This window comes from Leptonychotes weddellii, chromosome 3 (genome assembly GCF_054177405.1).
Source record: "Leptonychotes weddellii isolate Sample4059 chromosome 3, ASM5417740v2, whole genome shotgun sequence".
In the NCBI taxonomy this organism is placed as follows: domain Eukaryota; kingdom Metazoa; phylum Chordata; class Mammalia; order Carnivora; family Phocidae; genus Leptonychotes; species Leptonychotes weddellii.
The window spans coordinates 165,012,666-165,033,356 of record NC_138371.1 but is presented as its reverse complement, the minus strand read 5'-3'; the positions used below and the strand labels follow the sequence as shown (position 1 = coordinate 165,033,356).

The 20,691-nt window shown below is 44.2% G+C and overlaps 1 protein-coding gene and 1 long non-coding RNA gene across 13 annotated transcripts in view; both read left to right on the top strand.

Annotated features, from left to right (window-relative positions):
- The window catches only part of DOCK9 (dedicator of cytokinesis 9), a 322,858-nt gene that overhangs the window by 283,822 nt on the left and 18,345 nt on the right, over positions 1-20,691 (top strand). For all 12 annotated transcript variants that reach the window (XM_081815144.1, XM_081815147.1, XM_081815151.1 and 9 more), the window contains one exon: positions 6,745-6,882. In XM_081815144.1, coding sequence (XP_081671270.1) covers positions 6,745-6,882 — 138 coding nt within the window. The remainder of the gene's footprint in view (positions 1-6,744; positions 6,883-20,691) is intronic.
- Positions 12,222-16,036, top strand: LOC145720695 (uncharacterized). The gene is made up of 2 exons (XR_014143874.1): positions 12,222-13,087; positions 13,310-16,036. It is a non-coding gene; the product is annotated as an uncharacterized LOC145720695 (long non-coding RNA).

Here is a 20,691-nt window from a genome sequence, read left to right as displayed (position 1 = left end):
CTGAAGGATAAAATCTGAGGAAGGAATCGCTGGGTCAAAGGGAACACACATCTTAAATTCAGGCAGCATCACCAAATTTCTCTCCAAAAAACACCACCAGGGCAAGGGCCGTCTCGTTACTTTGTGTCCTTGAAAACCTAGCCTCTTAGTCAAATTGGTGGTGGCATTTCAAAGTTTTCTGACAAATGCTCCAGTTACAGTTCACTTTGGACTTAGAGCCTGGTATAGCTGGATGGTATTTTGGGGGGAGGGGGGACTTGAGCAAATAGGAAAAGACAAGGAAATGAAGCTGCTAGAGGTGAATTGTGTCTAAATTCAGCTCTTGGGCCTCGAGCAAGTGACTTAACTTTCCTTTGCCTCAATTTTCCTCATCTGTAAAATGGGGGTGGTAATAGTTCCCAACACGTTGGGTGGTCCTGAGGATTCATGAATTCAGTACTTACTACCAACTGGCTCCTGGAAAGCCCTCAGTAAATGTCCCTTTTAGAGTTAAGCAGATTCTTATTACAGTGCTTCTCAGAGACTTTTCCTATGGATTTTGCTTCCAAGATAGGTCTTGACTGAGGAGCATTTCCCCAAATTAATTGAGGCACTCCCAGGACCAGTGTCCCACGGAGCACACTCTGGGGACTGATCCTTTAGACCACACGAGATCTGTCCTCTGTCCTGCTTTGTGTCTGCTCTATATGGAGGAGCGGCTCTGAGAGGCTTGTGGTCACCTCCTTCACCAGGGCAGCCATCCACTGCTGCTCTTGGCCAGGTGTGTAGGGCAGGACACACAGTGACTGAAGAGGGGGAGCCCCTCCCAGATCAGCCAATCGCATGGACTCTTGATGTATGAGGCAACTGGACACAGACAGGTCTGATGTCCCACAATGGTCTGAGACTTGTCACGTGGCACAGACATTGAGCAAGAGGCTTGGCACCAAAGTCTGGAGCTTGCTTTTCCTTGTCCGCGTGTGACTTGAGCAAATTCATTTTTCACTCTCTCTACCTCCCTCTGCAGGGGCACAGTCCAGAGGTGAAGCCACATCACCGCTGCCCCAGGTGGAAGTGGTATGCACATTAGAGGGGGGCCCAGTATCCAGGCTGAGAAGAAACACCTTCCTCATGTTTGGAGGCAGTAAGAACAATGGTTACAATAGTTCCCTGAAGTCAGTGTCAGTTAGAATTTGCTGGAATGTGGACCCACTGGTTAGGATGGGGTGGCGGTGCCTATAGGTACGCTGGTGGTAATCACTGGGAATTTACCTAGTGTGTTAGTCAGGGTTCTCTGGAGAAACAGAACTAATAGGATGTGTGTGTGTGATGTATGTATGTATATGTTTGTACATATATATACATAAACATATACATATAGGTACAGTATAGGCATATAAAGATAAATATATATAAAGATTTATTTTAAGGAACTGGCTTGCACAATTATGGCAGCTGGGAAGTCCCAAGATCAGCAAAGTAAGTTGGCAAGCAAGAGGTCCAGGAGAGCTGATGGTGTAGTCCTACTCTAAAGGTCAGTAGGCTTGAGACCCAGAAAGAAGCAATGTTTCACTTTGAGTCCAAAGGCAGGAAAAAGCTGATGTCCCAGTTCAAAATCCTGTCAGGAAGGAAGAATTCTCTCATATTCAGGGGAGGGTCAGTGTTTTGTACTATTCAGACCTTCGACTGATTAGATGAGGCCCACCCAGATTAGGGAAAGCAAACTGCTTTACTAAGTCTATTGATTTAAATGTTTTTGTAAGGGGAGGTGTTGGGGGGATGGGGTAACTGGGTGATGGGCATTAAGAAGGGCACATGATGTGATGAGCACTGGGTATTATATGCTACTGATGAATTATTGAACACTACATCTGAAACTAATGATGAGCCAACTATATGTTGGCTAATTGAATTTCAATAAAACAATGTGGTCTGAATACATGAAAAAAGTTACATATCATTGTAGAAATGAACAAATATGGAATACTTTTTTCTTATATTTTGAGAACTCACTTTTATGAATTTGGGAGGATATTAATTAAAATTGTAAAAAGAAAATATAGATGAAAAAAAATAAATTTTTTTTAGGATTTTATTTATTTTAGAGAGAGAGAGAGCACAGGCGGGGATAGGGCAGAGGGAGAGGGAGAGAGAATCCCAGGCAGACTCCCCACTGAGCAGGTAGCCTGACACAGGGCTTGATCTTACCACCCTGAATCATGACCAGAACTGAAACCAAGAGTCAGACGCTTAACCAACTGAGCCACCCAGGTGCCCCGATTTAAATGTTAATCTTATTCAGAAACACCCTCACAGACACACCCAGGATAATGTTTAGCCAAATATCTGGGCACCCCGTGGCCCAGTCAAGTTAACACATAAAATCATCCATCACACCTATGATTTGTAAAGGGAACCATGACAAAAAATTAAAAAATTAAAATAAAAAAAGAGACTTAATTGTTAAACCTTAAAAAAGTTTAGAGCAACATCACCCTGAATCAAGACCTGAACCCACCATCACGACATCAAAATTACCAGGCGCAAGAGAGGTTGAGGAAGAACTTCTTTCTTTCTTTGACATAAGACATGGAGCTGAGCTCTGAAAGACGCCCAGTGGAGGGGGATGTGTTACTCAGTGGGGAGGCCCAGAGATTGTCGAGGGCAGACTTTGTTCTCGGTGAGACTGACCCATCAGCTCAGGGGTGGAACAGGCCTTGTGTCTTGCATAAGCTGGCAATTCACTCAGCCATCAGCCTCTTTTCATTGAGCTCCTCCCACGGGGCAACACTGTCCAGACATTGTTATTCTTCATAATAACCCAATTAGGTAGGAGGTGGTTTCATAGGACGAAACTAAGCCTCAGAGAAATGGAGGAAATTTGCCAAAGGTCACATGGTAAGTGGTGGCGCTGGGATTCTAGTTGAGATGGGTGTGTTCCGGCAGCAGGGTCAGCTGCTGGCTCATGAAGGGTGGGGATGCCCGGGGCCACCCTCTGCAGAGGCCATTGCCCAAACCAGGAGATGGAGGGTAAGCATAGGAGCTAAATGGTACCCACCCCCCAAATTCATACGTTAAAGTCCTCAGCTCCAGTACTTCAGAATGTGACCTTATTTGGAGATAGGGTCTTTACAGAGGAGATAAAGCCAAAATTAGGTCATTAGGGTGGGTCCTGATCCAGTATTATGGGCATCCTTCAAAGAAGAGGTTAGGACACAGACATGCACAAAGAGAAGACAGTGCACAGACAGGTGAAGAGGACGGCCATCTACAAGCCACGGAGGGAAGCCTCAGAAGAAACCACCCCTGCTGACATCTTGATCTCAGGCTTCCCACCTCCAGGAAATAAGGTTCTGTTGCTTAAGCCTCTGTGGTGCCTTGTTACGGAAATCCTAGGGGACTAACCCAGCAAGCTTCCCAGCAATGAGGGAAGAGAATAGAGGCCCCCTGCCCCCAGCCATATGGAGAGACTCGGGACCCTCAGTAAAACAACAGTTTGAACAAAAATGTGACCAAACCAGGGCAAACGAGGACAGCACGTCTTTGGAGGAACTAGCCCTTGCTTTGAAACCAAGATTGAGAAATATTAATTGTCATCATTGGCTTTGGCAGTCTTGTGTGACCGGTTCTTAACAACATGCTTCCTAGGAGTGGGTGAACAGTGATGTGGGCATGTGGCCTGGCCACCAACTTTGCACCCTCCCAGATGGGGAGTGAGCAGGAATGGGAAGCAATATGCTTTTCCTGTCACCACCCCTGACAAGTGGTCACAAAGAGCCATCCTCAAGCCCCACTACTAAACTTGGCAGTGAAGGAAGCACTGAATACAGAGTCTGAAAATTTAGGTTCTAGTTCAAGTGGATCAAGCATGGAATCACATCACTATCTCTGAGAATCAGCCCCATCGTCTGTAAATGAGAAGAACTGCTGTTCTTGATGTCACAGAGGCTTTCTCTCAAATAAGATCATTCATTGTTATTATACGCCCATCCACTCCCCAAAAGGATTGGAGTGGGCTTGTTATAAAGACAGATAAAATAGAATCATCTAAGCAAGCATAAAGTAATTGAAGTTAAGAAATGGAGGGAGATGGGGTGCCTGGGTCGCTTAGTCGGTTGAGTGTCTGCCTTCAGCTTGGGTCATGGTCTCAGGGTCCTGAGATCAAGCCCCATGTTGGGCTCCCTGCTCGGTGGGGAGTCTGCTTCTCCCTCTCCCTCTGCAGCTACCCCAGCTTGTGGTCTCTCTCTCTCTCTCAAATAAATAATAAATAAAAATCTTTAAAAAATAAAATAAATTTTAAAAAAAGAAATGGAGGTAGGAAATGGTTATATATTATACTATGCGATCTGGAGTAAGCCCAAAATTTAGTTCTGAGCATCCTGGCAGCCAAGGCAAAAAGTGGCACCCTTTTCTTTTTTTAACAGAAAACTGTACAGTATAAGATGCTACTGTTTCACTTATACTTTTTTAAAGTAAACATTATATAATATTTAAAATGATTGTTTTATTTCAATGTGCAGATCCCAAACATGAACAGAATCCACCCAGGCTCTAAACTCGAATTCCCTGCATTTCTAAACTTTTTAGGCTTTCTAGATTCATTGAGCTTAGAGCAGATTAATTTACCCTGTGACCTCTTCCTCATCACAATCTCATATTCTAGACAAATCCAGTAATTTTTTTCCTCTCTTTCTCTCTTTATAAAAATAGCATCAATACTTTTTTCTAACTGTGAAAGCAAACTCTGCTCCTAGTAGAAATGTATAAAATATTAAATGAGAATTAAAATATCTATTGTCCTCCCTGTCCCGTCCCTTCCAGATAACTGCCACCAACATTTCAACGGACTTCATTCCAGTATTTTCTCTGTGTCTTTTGACTCTCTTAGTACTTCTTGACCCACGAATTTTGGCTTGCCTTTATTTTAGAAGTTTTTGCCCCGGATAAACACTGTGTAGGAGCCTCTAGAATTACCAGCTTGTCAACCTCTCCCGGACATGGAGCTCATTTCCTTTAAAGGAAAAGGGAGCAGACTGTTCCTGGTACTGGCTTCGCTACTTCCCACTGGGGAGCCTCAAGGCAGCAGTACTTCCATGGGGCTGAGGTGTGGACATCTCATCGTGGGCACCTGCTGTGACCAATTCCCACTCCGAAACACCTCTGTCCTGCAAATTGTCAGCAACCCCGGTCTCGTGGGAAACCTAGTTCAAAGCCACTATACAGTTCCTGGCCCAACATTCCTGTCTCCTTGGTGAAATTTCCCCGAAGGCAGAGTGGGCTTTGAGAAAGGGCTTCTCATCACCATCCCACTCTATTAAAAAAAAAAAGAAAAAAAATCCAGCTCACCATTCAGAATTTTCTTGCCCCTTCTTTTTTATATTACTTTATATTATAGTACCTCTATATTATATTATCTATAATATAATATTTTATATTATATTTTTTATAACTGACATAGAACATTGTATTTGTGTCAGGTGCACAATACAAAGATCTGATAATCTGTATATATCGTGAAAGGATCACCACAGTAAGTCCAGTTACCATCTGTCCCCATTTGCCCCTTATTTTACTGGTTGAAATTCGGAATGCATACGAATTAATACACATCATTTGAAAATCCCACGCCAAGACGGTCTGATCAGCCAGTGTCTGTGAGAATTATGATGACCTGTGATTTTGCTCCTCACATGTGATTCTAACTCACCAAGGGGAGGAGGACTGATTGCAAGGAGCGAGAGAAGTCATTTGAGAACTGAGTCCAGGAGAGACTTGGTCTGTGGCTCTGCAGGGAGGGCTGTGTAGCCCGCTGTGGGAGCTCGGTCCCTGGGACATGGTGTGGGGAGCAGTGCCAGTGGTCCTGCTGGCTTTCGCCCTGGTGTCATGGAAGCTAGGGGTCCATCTCCCTCCCCTAGTCTCTGTTTAGAGCCACCTTCCTTTAGTTTCTGCTGGAAAGAGAGGGCCTGGGTGCCCATTCTTCCCGAGCTGTTCTCATGCAGTTGCCTGTCCTGGGTCACCATGCACTCCCCTGGGGTCCCTGCCTGGGCCTCTCAGAGACCGTGGCACTGACAGGATACCTCTCCCTCCGCCTGGTGGAGGGTGGGGGCGGCCATGGTGCAGGTCACTGGGCACCACCACGGCTGTACCTATTTAGGAAAGGAATGATGGGTGTGGCAGGAAAAGGCCCTTAGACCTAGCGAAAGCACCCAAGAATCTAGACCTGCCTTGTCCTGAGGGCCCTCTCGGGAAAGTACCCCACTTCTGACCATGCTCCTGGGAGCTTGGGTCTACTCTCCTCGAGCAGAAATGAGCCCTTTTGCAAAGCTCCTCAGAGATGCTCCTAACCACTATGCCCGTCTGCCAAGTCAGAGCTGCCATTTAGGGATGCTTTGGGCTCGAGGCACAGGTTACCATAGCTCCACCAAACCTGCTCTAGTCAAGTCCTCCCGTACCTTTCATGTTGCCAAATCCCATGGCCGATCCTCAGTCCTCACCTTGCCTGACCACCAGCAGCTTTGGATGCAATGGCCACTCCTTGACTCACCATCTTCACTGGGCTTCCAGGATACACCCCTCTGTTGCCTCATACTCAGGTGCTTCTGCCGTTCCCCAGCTTCTCAGGGTGCCCTAGGGCTCAGCACATCACTTCTTCTGTTTGCCTTCACTTGCCCCCTTGGTGATCTTGACCGATCTCCTCTGTGCTCACTATGTGAAGATTTACCTCATTTACATGATGACTTCCACATTTATGTCTCCAATCTCCAGACCCTCTGTTCACCGGTCTGCTTGACAGCTCCACTTGGAAATGGATTCAAATCTGAAACTCAACATGTGTCAAGTCAGAGTGCTCCTCACCAGAAGTCTTTCTCAGCCCAGTGGATGGCACCGCCATATAAAAGTGAGGTATGCATCAGGAAATGGGGCTTTCTACACATTACTATATTTTCACTTTCCCAGGGCTGGGGAGAGTCTCTTAAAAGCTAATCAACTTTCCAGAGGGCTTTGGAGCCATGCAGGTCTGTGGGTTCAAATACCCGCCCTGACACTACTAATGATGTGACTTTGGGCAGGAGACCCGCGCTCTCCGGGCTGCCAACCTCAAGGGCTGTTGCAAGGATCCAGTGACACATGCGCGCATAGTAGGCCCTTGGCCAAGGCCCCTTTCCGTCCTGTCCCTGCACTGCCCTGATATATCCTGGAAACCTATGGAGTTCCTCTTTGTTCCCACTGTGGCCCGATGAGCTTTTCACCTGTGCTCAGCCCGCCGTGACCTCGCAGGGCTCTGCACCTTTGCTCATGGAGTAACATTGGCCTTGAATGCCCTGGCTCTGTCACAGCCCTCTGTGTGGGCCAGCCTTCCATAAGGAGGGTGCTGGTTAGCTGGTGCCTCCTCTGGGGCACGGCCCACACCCTGCTAAGCAGAGGTAGCACCCACGTAGCGCTCTGGGCTTCTTGGTTGGCACTCACTGGTTCAACTCACCTAGCACCGAGCTGGAACAGATGAAATAGAGGACGAATGAAGCGGGGAAGCTGATGGGTGTTTAGTGCTTCCTCGGCAGCAGGGGCTGCTCTCGTTCTTTCCTTGGCCTCACTTCACAGACAAGGAAGCCGAGAGCAGGAGGGATGCCTGATGGGGGCAGGGTCACATGGCTAGGAAATGGCAGAGCCGGTATCTGAAGCTGTGCACTTGGCCCCGGAGTCCACGCTCGTCCCCATCATGCTGTGCGGCCAAAGCAGAGCCTCCCCTAGTGATCCTTTAGGCTCTAGGCCCACGCTGCAGGTTAGGCAGCTGGAACAGGGAGGGAGCCTGAGAGAAATTCAGCATAAAGGCAAAGACGTCTATTTATTTGTTACTTTTTTATTATGGAGAATTTCAAACATAGACAAAGGAGACGAACTAGTACAATGCCCCCCCCCCCCACCATGAACCCAGTCCCCGGCGTCAGCAATGGTCAATTCATGGCCGGTCTTCCCTTCTTATCCACTCCCCAACCTGTGTCATTTATTTGTACATTAAGTAGGCTCTACACCCAATGTGGGGCTTGAACTCGGGACCCCGAGATCAACAGTTGTGTGCCCCACCCCTCCTGTGTCGTTTAGAAGCACATCCCAGACACTGTCTCATTGCATCCCAGACACTGCTGGACATAGCTCCAAAAGATAAAGTTACCCTTATTATGCCTGAGCACTAACAAGTATCCCTTAATATCATCAAATATGATATTAAGTCATATCCGTCAGTGTTATTTCCAGTTGCCCCATTCATATCATACTTAGAAAAACCGGTTTCTTTTGTCATTACACACATTTTGAGAATCAGATGCTTCTTTTGGGCCTTTTTCATCGATAGGTTTCTGCTCCACTTTTTAGTTCCCTGAATCTAGTTGCTGGTGAAGGTGGGCCATTTGTCCTGTGGAGTTTCCTGCTGGATCTTGCAGCATGTAGCCCATAGTCTCCCATAACATGTTCTTCTGTCCTCTGTACTGCCTGTCTATGAGTCATCACATCTAGAGGCTTGATCAGACTCAAATTTGGATTTTTTTTTTTTGGCAAGACTGTTTCATAGGTGGTTGTGTAGTGCTCTATCCAGAGGCAGGTAATGTCTGGTGGGGCTGTTATGATAGTCAATTCCATTCATTGGTTAGAGGTTGCAAACAGTGATGTTCTGTCTTCATTGACTAACTGGGGTTCTTCTAAGAAAAACTTCCCCTCATCTGCCCTTTGGGTGGCACTCAGTACATTTGTGTAGGAAAAGAGGGATGAATACTGAACTCTCTTCCTTTGATTACCAGCTTTCAAAATCATGACTTCGTTCACTTGCATCCTCCTACAATGGCCAGTGTGTTTTTCTTTTCAGGGCTATTATGAATGCATGGAGTTAAACATATTTGATGTCTCATATTGCAATAATTTTTCTTATTGCTATTCATATGGGCTCATCTTGGCCAGTGGGGGTTTCTGCAGGCTGCTTCCTGAGCCCTGTTGTCATGACTCCCAAGTCTTTAATAACTTCCTCACTATTTGACATCATCAGATGTCTCAGAATCATCTGGGACATCCCAGAATCAGCCCATTCTCCAGAAACCCCTGGAGGTTTTTTTAGTTAGAAATTTACCAACCAAGAAAAAGAAAAGAAAAGAAATTTACAAACCATGGTCTGGACACTAGAGATGATCCTTGCTCTGGGTTCGTCATTGGTTTTAGTCCTTTACAGTGGGAGAGCTGGGATTACACATCTATGAAATACCTCCTACCCTGGGACTCATAATGCTTCTCTCAACTCATATCGGGAACTTTAGATACTCACTTAACCTCTTCTGTTCCATTTCTATCCCCTTTCTTCCACACTGACAGTCCTGGTTTTCACATCAAGAATGGTAGAATCAGGGACGCCTGGCTGGCTCAGTCGGTAGAGCTTGGGACTCTTGATCTCGGGGTCATTAGTTCAAGCCCCGCATTGGGGGTAGAGTTTATGTTTAAAAAAATGGTAGAATTAGAATATCACTAATTATTTGCTTTATTCCACATTATTATATATCTGGCAACCTCAGAATAACAATACCAACACTATCGCAAAAAAAAAAAAAAGACTGAATAATTCCAAGTGTTGAAAACCATGTAAAACCATTTCTGCAGTTATTTTGTCCTTAGGGTTTAACCAGCCTGGGATGTCCAGTCAAATTAGTGTGTGTTAAAGTCACTTAGAATAGTTAAGGTCATCTGTATCATTTTGTTTTCAGTTTGTAGAGATTGTTCCTTTCAAATTCAATTTTGTTTACAACTTGGCAAAAAATTCACATAACACAAAAAGGCATGGAAGGAACTCAAATGCATATTGAGAAGTGAAGAAGCCAGCCTGAAAAGTCAACATATGGTGTCATTCCAACTCCATGGACATTCTGGAAAAGGCAAATCTATGCAGATAATAAAAAAAAAGATCAGTGGTTGCCATGGGGCTAAGAGGTGGAGGGATGAATAGATGGAGCACAGGATTTTTAGGGCGGGGAAACTTCTGGATGATATTATCATGGTGTATATAAATCATTATACATTTGTCAGAGCCCGTAGAACATACATCACCAAGACTGAACCCTAATGTCACCTCTGGACTTTGGATAAGGACATGTCAGTGTTGATTCATGCAGTGTGACCAGTGGGCAGGATGCCCACAGCGGGGAAGGCTGTGCCTGTGGGGGTTGGGGAGGAAGTCTGGGCAAACTCTCTGTACTTTCCCCCCAATTTTGCTGTGAGCCTGAAACTACTCTATTTTTAGTTCTTCAGTTCAGATGTTTCCAGGATCAAATATATAAGGAAAAAAGGTACATATAAAGAAGTTCAGCCTCTATGCTTCTACCTTCTATTTTTTCCTATTCCTTAAAGAAAATCAATTTTAAGTGTTTTGGATTATCCTTCTGTTTTTTTCCGTATCTCACACACACACACACACGCCCCTCTCCTCCACCTCCTTGGGTAATGGCAGCACTCTCTCTGGAGATTTCCCGAGAGTGGTTGTCTATGTAACTTTCTGTCCCAAGAGTTGTTTCTGTTGCTTGTGAAGCATAGTCATTTATCCGACTGCTGAAATACCCTCTTGTTTTTCTTTCAGAGCAATAAAAGCTAATAGTGCATTTTCAAATCCATGGGCATCCCATTATGCAGTGGCCTTTCACAGATGGACCTTTCTGCTTGCTCTGTCCTTGGCTTCCCCATCTCACTGGCTCCTCATCCCAGGGCAGGGGCTGAAATGCTGTTCTTGAGTTAGCGTTGGACTTCTGCCATTGTCCCGATGTGCACTGAGTCATTGGCTGCTCATCCAACCCCGTTTAAAGCCCTCACACACTCCTAGGACCTGCCGATAATGGGAGCAAAGTCCCCTTGTAAAGAAAGGGATGCATTCTGCTGATTTAGATGAATTTTCACCCCCTTACCTCTCGGGGAAGGCTCTGGTGCTTGTCTCATCAGGCTGGCTCACGCTCATCCGTGCCGTGGAACACCTGGGGTCCCCTCCCTGTCAACCCCACGGCAGTCACGCCACACACCAGCGTCCCTTTCAGGGTGCAAATGCCACTGCACCCCACCTTTTGGGGGAACAGGTGCTGCGGCATGTGCCTGTTGTGAAGACAGGTGGATCTGTGCATTTATATCTTCAAAAGGACAGAGAGAGGCCAGCTTTGGGGCCATCTTTGCAGGGCTTGGTGGCATGCATGTTTTCAGACTGAGAGGTTTTGATATGGGCTTTTGAGCCAAGACACCTGGACTCGAGAGGGCCTTTGAAAATCATCTAATCCAGTAGTTCTCAATTGGGAATGATTTTGCCCCTCGGGACATTTGGCAATGTTTGGAGATATTTTTGGGGGTGGTCACAACAGGGGGGAGGGAACTACTGGAATCTAGTGGGTAGAGGCCAGGGATGTTGCTAAGGGCCTACGATACACGGGACAACCCCACAACAAAGAGTTACCTGGCCCAGAATATCGGTCATGCCACGGTCAGAGGCCTTGTTCTAAGTTCCTGTTGGTGACGATGTGGTCTGCAGACCAGCTTGGAGCAGAGGAGTCCATGGAGCTTGCTAGAGGGTCTTGGCCCCCATCCCAGACCTACTGAGCCAAAATCTGCATTTCAACAAGACCCCAGGGGATTCTTCACCCATTAAAGTTGAAGAATCACTTCTTCAAGTGATTCCCAATCTCTAACTCAGTGTCAAGAGGGCCTGATAGCAAAAGTCATATTTCCCACCAAAATGTAGTACTCAACAGAAGCTCTGTCTAAATTAGCTAGCTCTTTTAATATCTTTAAGATGCTTATTTTAAGGAATGGTTTAGCCTAATCGTTTTTATTTTTAATCTGAAGATAAGAAGATCCCTCATACCCTTCAGTGGCATGTTCCAGTGTTTTAAAGCTCCCTTAAAGCTCTTGATCGGAGCATTTGCCGCTCACTTACAGGGGGTGCGGCTTTGAAACCTTCCACCCACCCCCAGCCTTAGTTATTTCCTGAGTATCAGAATAACCTGCCCAGAAATCAAGCTTCACAAGAGCAGACACGAGGGCTCCTTCTCATTCACCTCGTGCTGAGCACCGTGCCTGGCAACTCAGAAACGCTCCATGTATTGGATTAATGGAATTGAGAGAAGTGGGGAATGAGGGGGAGTAAAGAGAGGAAGGGAGGGAGGGAGGAAGGAGGAAAGATGGAAGGAAGGAAGGAGGGAGGGAGGGAGGAAGGAAGGAAGGGGTGGATGGAGGGAGGAAGGGAGGGAGGGGGGAGGAAGCCAGCCAGCCAGCCCCTCCACAAGGCATTCAGGACACAGAATTTGGAGTCCAGGAGAAGGAAGGCAGGACGGCTCTCACAGTGGCCATCTCCAGCTGTCCGAGGCCAGAGAGGGAGGTGCAGAGATGGGACGAGCTGACAGCTCCCCCCAGCCCCCTCTCAGGCCTCAGCATTGCTTCTGAATGTTCTTCTATCTGCAAGTCATCAGCCTGGAGCCTTTGCCTTCTCCCTGTGCACCCACAACACCACACCACTTCCAGAATGATCATCTCCGTGAGTGGCCAAGAAGCCAAGGGCCGGCCACAGTTCGGCCCCAACCCTGAGCTGCCTGCCCAGTCTCGGTTGCCCCTCGGTGGCAGAACGCACGGGGCTGGCGGCGCATTGCAGCAAGTGAACAGTCGCCGTGATTGGGCCACTGTGCTGATGAAGCATCTGCCCCCAGTGTCTCGTGCTTATCTTGTTATTCTTCCCCACTTCACTGTGAGCTGCATAACAGGAAGGGAGGCTCAAAGGGTACAGTGATTTGCTGGCAGAGTCAGGACCAAACTCCAAGTCCCCTGTGCCAATGTTCCCCGAGCCAGTCCGGGCAACTAACAGTGGCTCGTGGGCGACCTGAGAGTTAGGGCAAGAAGAGACGGGCCTTTTTGTCTTCACATTAAGCCTCCAGTGTGTTTAACCAATTGCTTTATGTTTCACATTGTCCCGTAAATAATTTCAGGAAGATTGTGAGGTCGAAAGTGGAAGAGTGGGGAGAACATAAACCAGGGGCAAGAGAGGGGCTAAGACAAAAGCATCTATAATCAAAGACCCGGATGATCGCCCACCTTTGCTTGTTAGTTGCCCGTGGAAAAGAAACTCAGTTTTCTTCTTTTTTTTTTTTTTTAAAGATTTTATTTATTTATTTGAGAGAGAGAGAGAATGAGAGACAGAGAGCACGAGAGGGAAGAGGGCAGAGGGAGAAGCAGACCCCCTGCTGAGCAGGGAACCCGATGTGGGACTCGATCCCGGGACTCCAGGATCATGACCTGAGCCGAAGGCAGTCGCTTAACCAACTGAGCCACCCAGGTGCCCAAGAAACTCAGTTTTCAATCGCTGAGTCAAACAATTGCTGAAGGAAAACACGAGTGATCCTGAAACCACGGAAGGACATGAGCTTCTCCTTTGGGCCCCTGGACAAAGGTTGTCTCGGCCACAAGCTTCCAGGGGACCATGTGCATCAGAAGGCCAAGAGCAGCAGGTGAAAGGGCAGTTGGGTAGAGCAGGTGTACGAGGGACATCAGCCTGTGGTCCGGCCCCAGTCCCTGCAGGGCTGCTTCATTCCGGGGGTACACCTCAACCACCAAATCCACCCCCAGACGTGGCCGCCACCTGCCTCCCAGCACCCGACTCCTGAGCCTAATGGCCAAGAGTCTGAATCTCCCAACTACCGAGAACAGCTCTTCCATAACTGTCCATCTTCCCAGGGGCAGTACCCTCCTTACTGGGAGCCCGGTAAAAACTTCGGCAGGACTACGGGCATCAGACATTGACTTTGTGACTCTGGTTATGAGCTCCTTTTACTTTAAGTCATTCTATTCGGGTGACACGGTGGCCAGGGAAGCTATGGGACGCACCTTAGCACTAGTGCGTGGTAACTAATGGGACAAGTTTGCGCCATTTTGGGTAATTTGGGGAAGCATGATGCTCTGATCGAGGCCAGAGGAAGCACTTCTGGAGCCAATCCATTCCCTTCTGGCATGTCTTCCTTCTTATCAGCCTCTCACAAAGCAATCAAGGAAACTAGGAGAAGCAAACAACCCGGGGTCATCGTGAGACAGAGCAACCCACCCTGGAGCAGTCACAGGTTGACCGCACGATTACATCAGAAATTAACCCAAGTCCTCTTACTCGTTACACTGACGCATCCCAGCCACCTGCCACGTGCCACACCCTGTGCTGTGTTTTGGGGACCCTCTTGTGGCAATACCGTGTTGTCAGTGCCTGAACCAGAACTGTGTCCACAGCACCAGGGACAGTCGGGCCAACTTAACTAAGACAGACATTGCAAAGTAGGGGAGGATATTTCAGGCAGAGGGAGCAGCCCATGCAGTTATAAGGATCTAGAAAACATGGTTGTGTGTGGGAAACTTCTCACGTGGAATCTGAGGTGACAAGAACCAGTGTTGGACACAAAGCTGGCCCTGGAGAGGGAGAACTCTTATGTGCCACACTGGAGTTTGGAATTTGTCCTGTGGCTAGTGAGAAGCCCAAGAAGGTTTTGTTAGGGTGGTGGGTGGGGAAGAGGGAGACGTGACCAGCTCTGAGGTCTGAAAAATAACTTGAGTAGCCCGGCAGAGGCAGGACCTTAGAGAAGCTGGATCTATCGTGATATTTAAATCATCTTTTCTGAGTCATTTTGTGGAATGGCTTAGTTGTTTTAATAAATAGCCAAAAAGATACTGTGGTCATTCAAAAAGTAAAACACTTTCTATTCCAGAGTGTTTAGTTATTTCCAGACTAACTAATCCCTCCATGTGCCTTTTAGGTTTCTAGAGATCACTCACCCTGTAAACTCAGTATCAGGTGAAGAAATACTCCTGCTTTGTGCTTGAAATTGAAATCTAGGGGTGCCTGGCTGGTTCAGATGGTGGAAGGTGTGACTCTTGATCTCAGGCTTGTGGGCTCGAGCCCCACATTGGGTGTAGAGATTGCTTAAAGTCTTAAAAAAAAAAAAAAGAAATTGAAATCTAAAGCCTAAGTTTTCCATTTGAAATACTTTATGTCACTCAAACATTAGAAGGTCTTGAACCGAGCCACCAAAATGCCACAGCAAGTGGAGCAAATCTGTAAGTATCAGGACAGAAGTTTCGAAGGTCAGCAAAATGGAATGGAAGGCCACCCTGGACCAGGTGATTCTGTCTTAAAAGCAAGAGAACTCTAGTTCAACGATCTTAAGAGCACCTCAAGAAAACTTCATGCTTCAAGCATTGCATCTAAAGAGTCTCTACTCTCCCAAGATCAGGGGTTCATTCAAGATGTAAGTGCTAAACTCCTCTGTGCTAAGAAATGACTAAAACAGACATCCATGCAGTGCATGTTTCTTTGGTATGGTTATTTGGGAAGCCTAGGCCAGAATCTCCTAAAAACTATTCACCATATTATGTGTAAATTTTGCCTCAATAAGGGTGGATGGGGGAGGACAGTGTGATCTTTAGAGGAGTCTCGACTGGCTGTTCTAACAGTTGTTTCCCCTGTGTGCACCTTGGGGCAGAGATGCTGGCTCCTGCCCCACAGGCAGCTGGTGTGGGCGTGTCTGTGAAACCACCTGCCACGGCACCCAGCCCACGGTGGCCTCTCAGAAACTGGTGACTGTGCACAAAGACGTTGGAAAGACACATTTCCTCCCTAAGAAATTTTCAGACTGTTTAGACCAGTGCACATTTATAAACGTTGCTTCTCTAAGGATGAATCTGCCTTTATTCACATCTGTTTGGGGTATGACATTTTCTATCCTGGTCTCCATCTGATAGGCCAAGAACAGGGCAGAGACATGGCACCCATGGGACTTCTTCATTGTACAATATCACCACTGCATAATTCCAGAATATTTCTGTGACTCGAAAAAGGAACCCTGTAGCCCTTAACAGTAACTCCCCATGCCTCCATTCCCTGCTCCTGGCAGCTATTCATCTGTTTTCTATCTCTGTGGATTTGACTCTTCTGGACGTTTCTATGAATGGATTCATACAATACATAGTCTTCTGTGTTGTCTTCATTCGCTTAGCATAATGCTTTCAAGTCTCATCCATATAGCGTGGATCAGTACTTCATTCCTTTTTGTGGCTGAATAATAGACCACATTTTGTTTATCCATTTATCAGGCAATGGACATTGGAGTTGTTTCACTTGTTGGCTATTATCAATAATGCTGTTATAAATATCCCTGTTCAAGTTTTTGTGTTTTCAGTTCTCTTGTGATATGTCTAGTAGTGGAATTGCTGGATACAATGTTGAATAGAAGTGGCAAGAGCAGACATTGTTTCTGATCTTAGGGGGAAGTGGCCTTGATCAAGTTGAAGAAGTTCCCTTCTGTCCCTAGTTTGTTTCGTGTTTTTAGCGTGAGAAAGTATTAGATTTTGTTGAATGCTTTTTCTGTGTCTCTTGAAATGATAATGTGATTTTGTCCTTTATGAATCTGAGGTGTTCCATTGATTTTTGGTATGTTAAATCTTGCATTCTTGGGGTAAATCCCACTTAGTCATGATGTATAATCTTTTTCATATGTTGTTAGATTCAGTTTGTTAGTACTTTGTGGAAAAAATTGCTTCCATTTCTGTAAGGGATATTGGCCTTTTTCTGTGATGTCTATCCAGTTTTGGGGTTTGGGAAATGCTGGCCTCCTAGGATGAGCTGGGAAGTGCATCCTCCTCTTCTGTATTTTTCCAAGAGTTGGTAAAGGTTTGGGATCTTTTTCCTCTTTAAATGTTTGGCAGAATTCACCCATGAGATCCCCTGGGCCTAGGCTTTCCTTCAGGGGAAGTTTTCGATTACTAGTTCAATCTCTGTATTTGTTATAGGTCTATTCAGACTTTCTACTTCTTCCTGAATCAGTTTCAGTAGTTTGTGTCTTTCTAGGAATTTGTCCTTTTCATTTAAGTTATCGATTATTAATTTAGATTCTCAAATAATTGATGTATACCTGCTCATATTATTTCCTTGTAATCCTGTTAATTTCTGTAAGGTCAGCAGTGGTGCTCTCTCTTTTATTCTTGATGTTAGTGCTTTGAATTTCTCTTTCTCCCTTTCTTCCTCTCTCCCTCCATCAGCTAAATATTTGTCCATTTTGTTGCTCTTTTCAAAGAACCAATTTTTGGTTTCATTGATTTTCTCTATTGTTTTTCTATTCTCTTTCATTTTCCCCCCACTCTAGTCTTTTTTTTTTTTTTTTGAGAGAGAGAGGGAGAAAGAGAGAGAGCATGAGAGGGGTGAGGGTCAGAGGGAGAAGCAGACTCCCTGATGAGCAGGGAGCCCGATGTGGGCCTCAATCCTGGGACTCCAGGATCATGACCTGAGCCGAAGGCAGTCGCTTAACTGACTGAGCCACCCAGCCACCCTCCCCCACTCTAGTCTTTATTAATTCCTTCTTTCTCCTTGCTTTGGATTCAGGTTGCTCTTCTATTTCTAGTTTCTTAAGGTAGAAGTTTAAGTTATTGATTTGAGATATTTTCACTTTTTTAATACAGAAATTCACAGCTTTAGGTGCATCCCATGGAGTTTAGCTGCATCCCATGAAGTTTAGTACACTGTGTTTCCATGTGCTCTTGAGTATTCTGCTTTTGTTAGGTGGAGTGTTATTTAGATATCAACTGGGTCCAGTTGGTTGATAGTGTTGTTCCAGTCATCTATATCTTATATATATATAGCCACTCCAGCTTTCTTATATATTTTTTTCATTTTCCATGGCATATACTTTTCCATTCTTTTCCTTTGAACCTATTTGTGTCTGACTCATGATTTCGGCTCAGATCATGATCGCAGGGTTGTGGGATCAAGCCCCGTGTCAGGCTCCATGCTCAGCATGGAGTCTGCTTGGGATTCTCTCTTTCTCCCTCTCCCTTTGCCCCTCTCCCTGCTCACACTGTCTCTCTCTCAAAAAAATTAAATAAATAAATAAATAGGCAGAATATACTGATAAAGAAAAAATAGCAAAAGCAGCAAGACAAAAGAAGACAGTAACATACAAGGGAAAACCCATAGGGATAGCAAGGTTATTTTTCAGTAGAAACTTTCCAAGCCAGAAGAGAGTGGCATGATATTTTCAAAGTGCTGAATGGAAAAAATCTGCAGCCAAGAATACTCTTTCCAGCAAGGTTATCATTCATAATAGAAAGGGAGATAAGGAGTTTCTCAGAAAACAAAAACTAAAGGAGTTCATTACCACTAAACCAGCCCTGCAAGAAATAATGAGAACTCTTTGAATGGAAAAAAGAGACCAGAAGTGACAGTATAAAGGTAGAAAACACAAAAGCAGTAAAAATGAATATTTCTGTAAAAAGTAAGTCAAGAAACTCACAATATAAAAGGATTTAAAATATGACATTTACCTAAAATGTGGGGAATAGAGGAGTAAAGAATAAGTTCAAATTTAAAAGACCATCAAATTAATATAGACTGCTATATGCAGGAGAGGTTTGTATATATACAAAGCTAATGGTAACCATATATCAAGAACCACTCATAAATTTGCAAAGAATAAAGAGAAAGAAATCAAAATATATCACTAAAGAAAATTAGCAAACCATGAAAGAGAGAAAGACAAGAAAGGATCAGAGAGAATCTTTGGAACCAACCACAAAACAAGTAATAAAATGACAATAAATACATATGTATTAATAATTATTTTGAATGTAAATGGTCTAAATGGTCCAATCAAGAGCCAGAGGATAACAGAATGGATAAAAACAAGACCCACCTATATGCTGCCTACAAGAAACTCATTTCAGACCTAAAGACACCTGCAGATTGAAAGTGAGGGGATGGAGAAATATCTGTCATAGAAATGGATGTCAAAAGAAAGCCAGAGTAGCAATACTTATATTGGACAAAATAAACTTTAAAACAAAGACTGTAATAAGACACAAAGACGGACACTATGTAATAATAAAGAGGACAATCCAACAAGAAGATAGAACAATTGTAAATATTTATGCACCCAACATGGGAGTACCCAAATACATAAAATGGTTAATAACAAACATAAAAGAACTAATCAATATTAATACAGTAATAGTAGGGGACTTTAACACGCCACTTACATCAATGTACAGGTCATCCAAACAGAAACTCAAAAAGGAAATAATGGCTTTTAATGACACACTGGACCAGGTGGATTTAACAGATATATTCAGGACATTCCATCCTAAAACACAGAATACACATTCTTTTGAAGTGCACAAGGAACATTCTCCAGAATAGATCACATATTAGGCCACAAAAAAAGTCTCAACAAATTCAAAACGATTGAAGTCATACCATGCATCTTTTCTGACCACAACACTATGAAACTAGAAGTCAACCACAAGAAAAATTCTGGAAAGACCACAAATACACAGAGATTAAATAACATGCTACTAAACAATGGATGGGTCACCCAGGAAATTAAAAAAAAATTAAAAAGTACATAGAAACAAATGAAAATGAAAACATATGATTCAAAACCTTTGGGATGCAGCAAAAGGTTCTAAGAGGGAAATTTATAGCAATATAGGCCTACCTCAAGAAGCAAGAAAAATTTCAAATAAACAACCTAATTTTATACCTAAAGGAGCTAGAAAAAGAACAACAAACAAAACCTAAAACCAGCAGAAGGAAGGAAATAATAAAGATTAGAATAGAAATAAATGATATAGAAACCAAAAAAACACTATAGAACAGATCAGTGAAACCAGGAGCTTGTTTTTTGAAAAAAATCAATAAAATTGATAAACCACTAGCCATATTTATCAAGAAAAAAAGAGAAAGGACCTGAATAAAATCACAAATGACAGAAGAGAAATGACAACAAATACCACAGTAATACAAACAATTATAAGAGAATATTAGAAAAAACAAACAGGGACAACCTAGAAGAAATGGATAAATTCCTAGAAACATATTACCTACTAAAACTGAAACAGGAAAAAATAGAAAATTTGAACAGATGGATTACCAGCAAAGAAATTGAATCAGTAATCAAAAACTCCCAACAAAAAAAAGTCCAGGATAGATGGCTTCACAGGTGAATTCTACCAAACATTTGAAGAAGAGTTAATACCTATTCTCAAACTATTCCAAAAATTAGAATTAGAATGAAACTGGACCACTTTCTTACACCATACACAAAAATAAATTCAAGACGGATTAAAGATCTAAATGTGAGACCTGAAACCATAAAAATCCTAGAAGAGAACACAAGCACTAATTTCTTTGATATCAGTTGTAGCAAGTTTTTTCTACATATGTCTCCCAAGGCAAGGGAAACAAAGGCAAAATTAAACTGTTGGGACTACATCAAATGGGAGATGATATTTGCAAGTGACATATCCCTTAGAGGGTTAGTATCCAAAATATATAAGGAACTTATACAGCTCAACACCAAAAAAAAAGCAAATAATCCAATTAAAAACTGGGCAGAAGATATGAACAGACATTTCTCCAAAGAAGACATCCAGATGGCCAACAGATAAATGAAAAGATGCTCATCATCACTTACCATCAGGGAAATGCAAATCAAAACTGTCAGAATGGCTAAAATAAAAAACACAAGAAACAACAGGTGTTGGGAAGGATGTGGAAAGGAACCTTTGTGCACTGTTGGTGGGAATGCACACTTGTGCATCCACTGTGGAAAACAGTATGGAGTTACCACAAAAAGTAAAAAATAGAACTACCTTATGATCCAGCAATCATACTACTGGGTATTTACCCAA